We start from the raw sequence: 13,519 nt of genomic DNA on the forward strand, positions 1-13,519 counted from the left end.
ATAATAATTTCAAATCAATGGACTTCATTTTATTGAATCTTCAACCTCCAGAAGAGCGTCACTTAGAACTGAATTTTTACTTCAGTACCTCAGTGCGGTGATACTAAAAATACACTTGCGAATTACTTAGGACTTTTATCCAGTCATGGCTGATGAAACAAAAGCATGTTACCTCTATATATAAGATGGAAACTTCCATTCCAAATTCTGTGAAGATTTCAGAGTTCAACAGAAAGATTCTAGGGTTCAACAAAATACACATGAAGGAAGTTTGAGGTTTCATTGATCAAAACATTGTGAGAATAATACTCAAGATAAGAACAGTGGTTCGAATAATCCAAATAATCAATCCTCAACTCAAAAATTCAGAAACCTGATTGAGAATTGGTAGTGGAATGGATAGATCAACTGATCCTCCCGTCCGACTGCTATGCCTTTTGTGTGTGTTTTGTAATATGAATCAATAATCAATCCATCTTTGAATGTAAAGATCTCCCAAAGAAAATGTATAGATCTGCTTCATATTTCTGAATGTATTGAACGAACCGATAATGCTGATTGCTTCAGTCATGTTTTGTAGCTCCATTAATTTCCTTTGAAATCTGATCATTTTCAAATTTCTAATTGCTTCAAATTCTGATCACCATAAAACGCTACATTTCTTGTTTTGTGAAGTTAACCTCATTCGCATAATATCTCAAGTCAATGACAAAAGAGTGAAGTAACGTCAGTGAGGGGGATAATTTCCAATTATTCTGAGAATCGTACCAAGGTTCTTTGGAATGCTGAATCCATACTGCATACTTTTTGTTAATATCGGAGATTAAAATTCATTTTTAACCCTGGCTCATAAGGAAATGAGGAAACATTTATTGAAATCGGAACCAAATCTTTCTCGTATTCAAATCTGTATGTTAATAAAATTGTGTGACAACTTATTTATGTGTGTGCATTTGTTCGTCTCTGTGACTTGGACATTATTTTTTTAATTTTTTTCTTTTTACTATTGCTTATTTAAATAAAAATGCAATAGCATAACAACAATAAAGTTAAAATAATTTAATTACAAAATTAAATCCACCAGAACACATTTCATTTTTTAATTTATAAATATGTTAGCTATTTTAATATTGTTAATAAGAGGGAAAAAAATGTTACTAAGAGATTTTTTTTTTTTTTTTTCAAAGTTAGAAAGGAATTTGGAACTTTTAAACTCTTGACTAGAAAGTCATTTCTGGCTCCAAGATTGAAAGTTCTTGAAGCTATTTACATGCAATAATTTTTTAAATACATATTAAACAGCATTAGCTTAGCAAAATTAGTTTTATATCAATTAATAATTTAATGATTAAATGATACCATAATAATTTAACTATCTATCCTATTTTTAATAATTTGTTAAAAATAAACAAAAAATGGCAGTTTTGTGGTGACTGAATCACAGTCATCCTGCAAACTCTAAAAAACAAATGGCTCTAATTGCTTTGCTTTCTTCTGTGTGAACTCGAAATATTTTCCAACCAATGAAAATCCTTTTTGAGCACCAAAAGTAACACATCTATGTGAAAATAGTAAGCCAGTGCAAAGTTATCAGAGGAAGAAAAGGACTCAATGACTCACCTACCAGCTTTCATCAATTCACGCACATTTATATATACACTTACAAGAACAACAATACACAACACATACACAATGGCCCACTGACAATTACTTGCATATGTATATATTCACACTATGAGCATTTTCACTTGTGAGTAGCTCAACCTTTCTTCACCAAACTGAAAGTTACTTTGATATTCTAATCTCTTGTATAAAAATGTTTTTCAGTTCTGAATTTTTGAGATGTGGATTGATTGTTCATATTTAGATTAATTGGACTGCTGTTCTCATCTTAAGTGTTATTTGCATAATGTTTTGGTCAATGTAAACTTTCGACCTTCTTCAGGGGTATAAGTCGCCATGTTTGATATTGAGGAATGGTTAACTATATACTTCCAAAGTTTTGTATGTAGGTTCGAGATAAAAGTAAAAATAAAAAATAAATAAATAAAAGTTATCAAACAGAACACTTGGAGATATTTCTAAAATATAAGTTAAAAAAAAAAGGGAGAGGCTAAAGTTTAATTAGATTCATTAACCAATTATGAGTTCTTAAAAAGATAATTTACAAAAATAAGAAACTACCAATAAACCATAAATGTTACAACTCATTATTATTACAAATAGCTCTCTCTAATTTCTATTGGTATCTTTGAGTTTCATATAAATATCTTTTTTTATTTTCAATATATTACCTTAGTAATTGGTATAAGATAAAAAGGAATATATTGATTAAAATCTAATTTTCAAAATTAGCACACACTAAATCAAAATAACATATCATGAGATAACTTACAAATATGAGTTATCTCCCCTAAATATTTAAATTTTGTAATTGAAAATTCTTTAAAAAGATGTGAAAAAAAAATTCTAACATATGAAATTATTATTCCCATTATTACTTTCCTTAAAATCTATTCAATTACAATTATATTTATTATCTATTAATAATAACCAATAGCTCCCATATAGTGTTTAATTCTATCCTCGACTTACTAGTAGTTGGTCACCTATCATATAGGTTGCTTCTTTAAGTCGTCTTATTCTCCACTGTTCTTCTCTGTCTATGATTTCCACTTTGTCCGATACAGTCTTTTATTTTTTATTTTATACCAGTTACTAAGATAATACATTTCAAAAAAAAAAAAAAATTAATATGAAATTTAAAAATAGCATCTCGTTAATGGAAATTAGGGACAGCTATTTACAAGAATAACTCATTTTAACATTTATGGTTTTTTGATAGTCTCTTATTTTCAGGAATTACATTAAGAACTTACATTTTTAGAACTTAATTAGTTAATGGATCTAATTAAAATTCATCTCCACCCTTTTTTGTTATAAATATTTTATAAAAAGAAAAATATATCTTCTTGTGGTTTGTTTGATATTTATTTTTACTTTAACCTAGAACCTAAATATGAAACTTCAGAAGTATATAGTTAACCCTTTCTCAATATCAAACATGGCAACTTATACATCTGAAGCAGGTCGAAGGTTACATCGACCGAAACGTTGTGCAAATAACACTCAAGATGAGAACAATAGTCAGATTAATCCTAATAATGTTTTGTTATAAAATTTTGTTTTTCTCCATTTTTCATTTACAAAACAATGTTTAGCTTTAGCGCTTGCTACCTGGTGACCCCTTCTATTCCCTTAATGTTTCATTTATTTCTATGTTAATATGCATGCACGGTGATACATACATTATATATATATATATATATATATATATATATATATATATATATATATATATATATATATATATATCTTTCCTTTTCTTCCTTTGCTGAAACATAACTTTTGTACCACAATTTGTATTAAACTAGCCTGGGTGGCCAGCGTTGCCCGGGTGTTTAGAGGTGTGTTGAGCAAAAAAAAAAAAAAGAAAAAGTGGTAGTAGGCAGGCAACCCATACTTGAACCTGTACTACGAAGAAGGAAAAGAATGTGAAAAAAAAAAGTGATGTCTTTGCTGCTGTGTCCATCGCCAAACTGAAGTGGTGATGGTTTAAATTAAGGCTAGTCAATTGAAAAGAGGGAATGACTTTCGAAAATATTGGCGAAAACAGCGACCCTTCCTGTAGAAAAGTGCCCAGTTGAGGGTGAAGGAATTCATGTTTTTAGACAATTTTTTTTTATATTTGTCCTCCAAAGGATCGAACTTCAAAGCGATATTGATCTTGTGAAAAGTCTGTGACCTCTGTCGAAAGTTTTTGGCAGACATACATACATACGTTGAAACAGACAGGTGAGATTTATATTATAGATGTCGGTGTGGTTCTTGGTACCACAGGAGAGAAGGCAGGATGAAAGAAAAATGAAAATTAGACTCTTGCAACATCATGCAAAGCTTATAAAGACAATTGAGTGAAAAAGAAATGTAGATAACAGGAAAGCAAACATAGTTTTGTCCGGTAATAATTTCTTTGTCTGGTAAATTATTGCATTCGATAAATTGTAAGATTTTCTGATTTTCTTTTTTTAATGGTACATTTTTTTTTTTTTTATAAATTTATGTACATTTTTGTCTATACAGCAGATCTGAGAGTAATTTTATTTTAGACTCGTATTTCCCTGTTCTGGAAATTGCTCCAGGCAAGACATGAAGTCATCTGGTGTAAAGGAGCTAATTAAAAAAAATATTACTTCAAGGTCAAAAATTAGCCAACGATGCTTGTTTGATATAAGATTCTGACCCAGAAAACAGCAATTTTCCCCCTTTATTTGAAACATTGCTGATGGAATGTGAGGGTTAAACAACAAAATAAGGGAAGCGATGTTATTTGTTTTAATGTACATTCTGGTGAAATATTTCCTTTTTCTTTTTTCCAGTGCTGATGCTGCTCGGGATGATTTGAAGAAATTATGTGTAGTTCCCACTCGAACGTTACAGGAACACCCCTCCCTGGGCTATTGGTAAGAAATTCAATTACATTGTTTTTGTTGGGGTTATTTTTTCTGTCTCTGACTTCATCTGGTCACAAAAAAGCAAAAAAAAAATTCTAAATGGCTTTTTCACACTCTGAAAGAGAGAGAAAAAACAAACAAAGTTATTCCTGAATAGTTTTTAATTGTTAAATTCAGAATTCACATTCTATTGTTTTGTGTTTATTTTCTATTTTTTTTATTGTCTCGGTTTTTATTTGTTGTGTTTTTTTTATTTGTTTTACTGTGTTTTTTTTTTATTTGTTGTGTTTTTTATTTGTGTTGTGTTTTTTTTTAAATATGCAATGATTCAATGTACTAAATTAATATTTATTAAATTTGTTTTTAAATCGTTTAGATGAAGATTGATAATTTGGTTGGATTATTCACACTACTCCAAATCTAAATCAATCCGAAATAGTTTTCAATTGTTAAATTCAGAATTCACATTCTATTGCTTTGTGTTTGTTTTCTATTTTGATCTATTTAAGATTTAAATAAAAATAATTAGTTCATTATATTCAGCGATCATTATTTGATAAATACTGAAAATTTTATTAAAATTGGTTAATTTCCTGATTTTTGGTGATTTTTTTTTTTTTTTAAAGTAAAGGGAGGGGTTATGTTTATACATTTTGAGCGTCAGCATTCATTTTGCCCGTACCTACTTAATATAAACATTAAATTGCTGCAATAAAATATGTTATGATTCAATGTACTAAATTAATATTTATTAAATTTGTTTTTAAATCGTTTAGATGAAGATTGATAATTTGATTGGATTATTTGGATTATTCACACTACTCCAAATCTAAATCAATCCGAAATAGTTTTCAATTATTAAATTCAGAATTCACATAATGTTGTTTTGTTTCTTTTGCATGTATGCTTTTTGTTTGCTTTTAAAAGCTGCAAGGATTCAACAAATTAACATTTACTAAATTAACGTTTTGGAATTTTTTAGATGTGGATTAATAATTTGGATATATTCACACTACTATTCTCATATTGGGTGTTATTTTCACAACGTTTCAGTAAATGTAGCCTCCAGCTTTCTTCAAGTGTCTCTTGTCAAACTTATGGTTGGCAGAATGGGAACAATCTGTCCTTGTGGATTTAATAAATGGTTCAGTTTAAAATTCCATAAAAATTACTGAGTTCAACATAATGATTCTTAAGTTTGAAAAGATGTAGCTGAAGAAGGTCAGAGTTTACATCGATTGAAACGGTGTGAATATAAAATCCAAAATGAGAACAGTAGTTTGAATAATCCCAATGATAGAAAAAGAGAAAATGCTGCATATTATTTCATCAGGAGGTAATTTTATGATCTACTAGTTGACCCGAATTTGTCTGGTCCAGAGTGTAGCTGACATTTTTTTTTTTTTTTTTACTTCTTTGCCAAAATACTATTCAATTTATTGGATGCGTTTGCAAAATTACATTCGAAATTGCCCTTTTTTAGCTCTTAAATTTAGGAATAGCAAGAGTTCAAGAGACATTATTTGTATTTAAGTTTGTGGCTGGTGTCAAATGTGTTCATTTAAATTGAATGCACTTACCCAAAACATAATTATCAAGCAGTCAAAATTACAGAATAGAAATCCCAGAATCATGGAATCTAGCGGTGTAGTAACAGACTGCCCCCCTAAATAACCTGGTGTTGAAAGGTAGTGTGTTAGTAGATATTTATAAGGGGGGAATATAGTTGTTACCCTCTATTTGGACAAAGTTTTTAGGAGAAGCAGAAATCTAGTGATAAGTCTAATCATTTTTGTAAATATTATTACAATTAAACTTGTTATAAATAAAATAATTATTTACTTTTTTTTGTTTTTCTCAAGGACTTATATTCTGAATAGCAGTCATGCTTTTACCTAACCATTGACATTCTATCAGAATTACTGCCTATCTGGCCAAAATTGCATCTATTCACCTGTAGGATTGCCTTTATCTTTCTGTGCTAGTTTCTATGGGTTGCTCTCCATCATTTTTTTTTCTTTTAGCCATGGATATAATGTCCAGTCATGTATTTATTTCCCTCTTAGAAAAAAAAAATATTTATGTAAGCGTTTAAAAAGGTTGTTAGCAATGTAGGATACTGGGGTGTATGAACAAAAATGGTCAACTCTTCTGGATTCGAATTCGTTGTCGTACATGTTTCAATCTTAAAACTAGTATTGGTACAATTAATCGGAATCTGGAATCAGGAAAACTCAAACTTTTGTGGGTATCGGAATTGGTAAAATTTCTGCCTACTTTCTGATGCCAAAAACTATTCCTTTAGTTATCTTTTTCTTTGGTTTTGTTTAAAACAAAATCTTCCACTGCCAGTAGTAATGATGAAATATATATTTATTGATTTTAAACTACCAGTAAAACTAAAATCTATAGATCACTCCATCCATAAATCTCACGTTTAAGAAAATATATGCGCATTTAACATGTTTTATGATAACGGGGGGAAAAATAACTTTATAGTTAAATATTTGGAGATTTATAAAGAATCTGAATTAGGAAGTTAGTAGAAATCAGTAATTGTTTCGCAATCGGAGGAGGGATGTTAGAATTGTCTCCTCACTACTTAAACATATTAAAAAAAAAATATATAATAGGAATAATTTTAATGTAATAATAAAATTAATATTTAAATTAACAATAAACTTTAATAATTTTAAAGCATAATTTTGGTTTGTTTTCTTTTTGAAAAAGAAAGGTATCTCCCGAAATTATCAAAGAAATTTTTATCATTCCAAATATATAGGTTCATATTTATTGATTATTGTGAAAGATTATAAAAAATAGATATACGAAGATTTGTAATGTAAATGCGACCTTTGTTTGTGTTGATACGTCACTTCACCATCCTGATATTCTACATTGTTAACTCCTTCCTAAATAGTTACATACTTGTTTACTAGCAATGCTTCAAGCAAACTAACTCTGAAAACATATTTTATTATATATCCTTAAAAGCTATTAAATCCAAAAATCGCTAATCATTACTGCCTTTTAACTGTAAAATCTCAAATATTTTTTCATGTTGCTTTCAAGTAAATATAGACATGTAATCACCTTTTTAGGTTATTTACATGTCTATATTTACATGAAAGCAACATGAAAAAAATATTTGAGTAGTCTTGTAGGGTGGAGCTCCAGTTTTACTGTAACGTTTATATTAAAAAGGTTTGTTTCCAATCACAATTATTTGTATGTTTTTTAGGTTTGTCATCCTTCTGTTTTGGAAATGGCATTTTCTTCTTGCACCGTGAGATTTTGGTAAAACTCTTGCATAATATTCAAATCCCATTGAAGTTGAAAGTTTATGATTGTGAAAAGAAAAACAATGTATCAGTCAGCTGTTGGCATGAGAATTTTTTTATTCAAATGGACAACGGTCAAATGCACTTATGAAGCATTTGCAATAGAAGAGGGGGGGGGGCGCTTATCTACACTCCCTCCTCTTCCCTTCATGATTCTTTTCACGCTGCCCTTTTAGAAGTGCTTCTCATGACCTGTGGTAACACCATTTCAATTTCCCGACCCCACCCAAAACGGAATATTCCCTGTTGCTTTCTGTTATTTTCTTGAGAGAATTGTTTGGGGGTTTTTGATTACAATTTCAAATATTTTTTTTTTTTTTTTTTTTCTGATAGTTTCGGCCTATTCTTATGAAACTTTATTCGACCTGTTTCTATGGCGACGATATTATTTCCAGATTTCACTTGTACAAAAGAGTCACATGCAATGGAATATGGAAGATTGAATTGTGCAAGCCACTTTTTATTCCTTGAGCAATTGTTGACCCAAATAAATTCTTCCGAAAACCAATGATGCTATTTTGTTACAATGACGACAACACGTCTAACAACCATTTTTGACGAAACTAAAAGACACTTAACTGCAGAAATTTACTCATTGTTATTGGGGGAAGAGAAGGCGAGGATATGGGCTGGCAGTAAATTACCAACTATTTAACACTTCCTTTTGATACTTGATAAAAAAAAACGATTTTGTCCATATAATTAATGCCACCCCCTACAAATTTTCTCATTGTTTATCCCTATATATTCCCCTCCCCCTCATTTTTTGTCACTGACTTTGCCTTCTTCCCTCTCTCTTTGTCTCCCTCCCTCCCTGGCTCTTTCTCCCTCTCTTTTTCGCGTTCTCTTTCTCCCTCTCTCGCGTTCTCTTTCTCCCTCTCTCGCGTTCTCTTTCTCCCTCTCTCACGTTCTCTTTCTCCCTCTCTCGCGTTCTCTTTCTCCCTCTCTCGCGTTCTCTTTCTCCCTCTCTCGCGTTCTCTTTCTCCCTCTCTCGCGTTCTCTTTCTCCCTCTCTCGCGTTCTCTTTCTCCCTCTCTCGCGTTCTCTTTCTCCCTCTCTCGCGTTCTTTTCTCCCTCTCTCTCTCGCGTTCTCTTTCTCCCTCTCTCTCTCGCGTTCTCTTTCTCCCTCTCTCTCTCGCGTTCTCTTTCTCCCTCTCTCTCTCGCGTTCTCTTTCTCCCTCTCTCTCTCGCGTTCTCTTTCTCCCTCTCTCTCTCGCGTTCTCTTTCTCCCTCTCTCTCTCGCGTTCTCTTTCTCCCTCTCTCTCTCGCGTTCTCTTTCTCCCTCTCTCTCTCGCGTTCTCTTTCTCCCTCTCTCTCTCGCGTTCTCTTTCTCCCTCTCTCTCTCGCGTTCTCTTTCTCCCTCTCTCTCTCGCGTTCTCTTTCTCCCTCTCTCTCTCGCGTTCTCTTTCTCCCTCTCTCTCTCGCGTTCTCTTTCTCCCTCTCTCTCTCGCGTTCTCTTTCTCCCTCTCTCTCTCTCGCGTTCTCTTTCTCCCTCTCTCTCTCGCGTTCTCTTTCTCCCTCTCTCTCTCGCGTTCTCTTTCTCCCTCTCTCTCTCGCGTTCTCTTTCTCCCTCTCTCTCTCGCGTTCTCTTTCTCCCTCTCTCTCTCGCGTTCTCTTTCTCCCTCTCTCTCTCGCGTTCTCTTTCTCCCTCTCTCTCTCTCGCGTTCTCTTTCTCCCTCTCTCTCTCGCGTTCTCTTTCTCCCTCTCTCTCTCGCGTTCTCTTTCTCCCTCTCTCTCTCGCGTTCTCTTTCTCCCTCTCTCTCTCGCGTTCTCTTTCTCCCTCTCTCTCTCGCGTTCTCTTTCTCCCTCTCTCTCTCGCGTTCTCTTTCTCCCTCTCTCTCTCGCGTTCTCTTTCTCCCTCTCTCTCTCTCGCGTTCTCTTTCTCCCTCTCTCTCTCTCTCGCGTTCTCTTTCTCCCTCTCTCTCTCTCTCGCGTTCTCTTTCTCCCTCTCTCTCTCTCTCGCGTTCTCTTTCTCCCTCTCTCTCTCTCGCGTTCTCTTTCTCCCTCTCTCTCTCTCGCGTTCTCTTTCTCCCTCTCTCTCTCTCGCGTTCTCTTTCTCCCTCTCTCTCTCTCGCGTTCTCTTTCTCCCTCTCTCTCTCTCGCGTTCTCTTTCTCCCTCTCTCTCTCTCGCGTTCTCTTTCTCCCTCTCTCTCTCTCGCGTTCTCTTTCTCCCTCTCTCTCTCTCGCGTTCTCTTTCTCCCTCTCTCTCTCTCGCGTTCTCTTTCTCCCTCTCTCTCTCTCGCGTTCTCTTTCTCCCTCTCTCTCTCTCGCGTTCTCTTTCTCCCTCTCTCTCTCTCGCGTTCTCTTTCTCCCTCTCTCTCTCTCGCGTTCTCTTTCTCCCTCTCTCTCTCTCGCGTTCTCTTTCTCCCTCTCTCTCTCTCGCGTTCTCTTTCTCCCTCTCTCTCTCTCGCGTTCTCTTTCTCCCTCTCTCTCTCTCGCGTTCTCTTTCTCCCTCTCTCTCTCTCGCGTTCTCTTTCTCCCTCTCTCTCGCGTTCTCTTTGTCTCCCCCTCCCTCTCGCGCGCGTTCTCTGTCTCCCCCTCCCTCTCGCGCGCGTCCTCTTTGTCCCCCGCCTCCCTCTCTCTTGCGCGCGTCCTCTTTGTCCCCCGCCTCCCTCTCTCTTGCGCGCGTCCTCTTTGTCCCCCGCCTCCCTCTCTCTTGCGCGCGTCCACTTTGTCCCCCGCCTCCCTCTCTCTTGCGCGCGTCCTCTTTGTCCCCCGCCTCCCTCTCTCTTGCGCGCGTCCTCTTTGTCCCCCGCCTCCCTCTCTCTTGCGCGCGTCCTCTTTGTCCCCCGCCTCCCTCTCTCTTGCGCGCGTCCTCTTTGTCCCCCGCCTCCCTCTCTCTTGCGCGCGTCCTCTTTGTCCCCCCACTCTCTCTCTCTCGTCCTCTTTGTCCCCCCACTCTCTCTCTCTCTCTCTCGTCCTCTCTGCCCCCCCCCTCTCTCTCTCTCGCGCGTCCTCTCTGTCCCCCCCTCTCTCTCGCGCGTCCTCTTTGTCCCCCCCTCTCTCTCTCTCTCGCGCATGCGTCCTCTTTGTCCCCCCTCTATGTCTCCCTGTCTCCCCCCCCTCTCGGTCTATGTCTCCCTGTCTCCCCCCCCCTCTCGGTCTATGTCTCCCTGTCTCTCCCCCCCTTACTCTGTCTATGTTTCCCTGTCTCCCCCCCCTCTCTCTCGGTCTATGTCTCCCTGTCTCTCCCCCCTCTCTCTCTCTCTCTCTCTTTCTCTCTCGGTCTATGTCTCCCTGTCCCCCCCCCTCTCACTCTTGAATGTAGTTTCTGACTAGAATTTATATTTATAGGCTAAATGTAAATCTTTTGATTCATTTTGTCTCTTTTAATCAGAGAAAATCATTATGAGTCACTGATTTATTATTTGGATTATTTTCTAGTCTTGGATGTTAATCTCACAACATTTGAGCCTATAGTGCAACGGATAAATGTCCTAAGTAATAATCAGTTCTAAGATGGTCCTGGGTATGCTGTTCGATTTATGAATCAGCATGGTCTGACTTTTTTGACTGGCTTGATTCTGTTATCAGCATTAGTTTCTCTGATTCTTGATAGAAGGGACCACAACAAGTTTGCCAACATCCATAAATGGAAATGGCGCTTATGAAATCTATTGTATTTGAAAGTTGTCAGTATGTGTTGTTATCCACCTTGTCACAACTTCCTCCCGTTTTTGGATATATATATAACCTCAAGATAAACAATATATTTTAATTACTGGCATACTTTAATTACCTCATTAAATTGCTGCAATAAAACGTATATACAGTGATACCTCGGTTGTCGAACGTTTTGGTGGTCAAACGACTCAATGTTCAAACCAAATGTTGGAGATTTTCTTGTCTCAGTAGTTGAACAAAATGTCGGAATTCGAACCGCCAGCTTCGTTTCGAATGTAAACAAGCAGTGATGTTCCTCAATAGAATGGTGTAATTCATTCCGGTCGTAATACTTTTGAAGTGTAGTGTGACGACCCAACCTCATTCTGACGACGTCACCACGCGAATCTGAACTATGACGAGAGTTATATTTAGAACGGCATCATCACAACCCCTTTGACAGTCTAAACCTTTTTGCATGGGACGACAAAGGATCTTGAGGTGTCCAAAAGGTTTTAAAAAAAAGTCAGTAAACTTCAATCGGGCGTATCTCTGGACGACAGTAATTAATTGTGCAAAAAAAAAAAACTTTGTTATTCAAATAATCGTTGTGTAAAGACTTTAGAAACAAAGAAGAAACGTACATTCTGTTATCATTGGATAAAAAGAAAGAAAAGAGAAATGAAAGCACTAAAGCAAGTGCAAAACGAACGACAATCGAATTTAAAAAGGAATTGATAGAGAAATTTGAAAAAGGAATGTGCATCAGCGCTTGAAAAGGAATATGAAATGGCAGTGCAATCTATATATATAAAATCTTCAAAGTTTACAGATAAAAAGGAATTTTTAAACTTTGGAACCAATTCTATTTCAGTTAATTTAAAGGGGAAATATTGTTTCGGTTGTCGAAAATTTAGGTGTTCGAACGAATTATGGTCGAGTGCCAAAGTGTGTGTGTGTATATATGTATGTATATATATATATATATATATATATATATATAAGTTGAACTGAATCTGCAAAGGAGAAGCGCGCTGCGCGAAAAGCCAGAGATGCTGAAGTGGCCGTCTTCAGCCACTGGTGTCCAACATGTGGCAGGGGCTTCCGCGCCTGGATTGGACTGATCAGCCACCTGCGGACACACAACTAGTTGTCTATGGTCATAATCGACTTCGATTGACGAACACACACGCATTATTTATATATATATATATATATATATATATATATATATATATAAATATAAAGATAAACAATAGATTTTAATTACCGGTATACCTTAATATTAGGTATGGGCAATTCTAATGCCTGCTTCGGTATGGGACCTGGTTTTGAACGCCGGTTAATCATAATATTTAAATTTTCGGTTACTTTTTGATTATGTTTCAAAGATTACTGCTTAAAGTTCATTTCTCAAAGAAAAAATAGCGTGTGAAATAAAAAATACATGGAATAATTTTATCTCAAATCTGAAAAACCGTATATTTCACGTAAAAATTCATCATGACAAACTGGCAAGAGAAATATAAGTTTTCTGGAATTATTTCCAAGTGAAGTATTAAGTTAACGTCTTAAAATAATTAATTAATACAATAAATGTACTTAACTTTTGCTAATAGGTTAATAATTATCCAAAAATATGGCCATGGTAGCAACAAAATTAGTTTCGTGCCAAAAAAGAAAGTCATGGCGGAAAATTCAAAGAAATACGGAAGCACATTAATGACAATTTCATTATTATATACCAATGTTCCGGCTTATCGAGAATTGGAAGGTTAATTTAATTAACTCAATTAAATTCAGTGAATTTAATTCACTAAGTTACAATGACAATTTATTCATTATAAAAGTTCAAACAATTATTAATAGAATTTAAACTTTCATAAACGTTAAACGGCATAAATGTTTATTAGATTCATTAATTATACTGACAATTTATTCATTGAAAAAAAAAGTTAACACTATTATTTGTTAATATCTATACAGAATTCAAAGTGGAAAGAAGCAATTTAATATTATTGAAAAAATTAACACTTAAAAAAATAGAAACTTAAGTTTTAAT

General features: G+C 35.0%; 1 protein-coding gene across 28 annotated transcripts in view; it reads left to right on the forward strand.

The window, feature by feature from the left end:
- LOC145249568 (uncharacterized) overlaps positions 1–13,519 on the forward strand; it is a 585,438-nt gene that overhangs the window by 354,439 nt on the left and 217,480 nt on the right. For all 28 annotated transcript variants that reach the window (XM_080111254.1, XM_080111253.1, XM_080111255.1 and 25 more), the window contains exon 7: positions 4,440–4,523. In XM_080111254.1, the coding sequence (XP_079967380.1) occupies positions 4,440–4,523 (84 nt within the window). The remainder of the gene's footprint in view (positions 1–4,439; positions 4,524–13,519) is intronic.

This window comes from Euprymna scolopes, chromosome 28 (genome assembly GCF_053919585.1).
Source record: "Euprymna scolopes isolate OS-2025 chromosome 28, ASM5391958v1, whole genome shotgun sequence".
Taxonomy (NCBI): Eukaryota; Metazoa; Mollusca; class Cephalopoda; order Sepiida; family Sepiolidae; genus Euprymna; species Euprymna scolopes.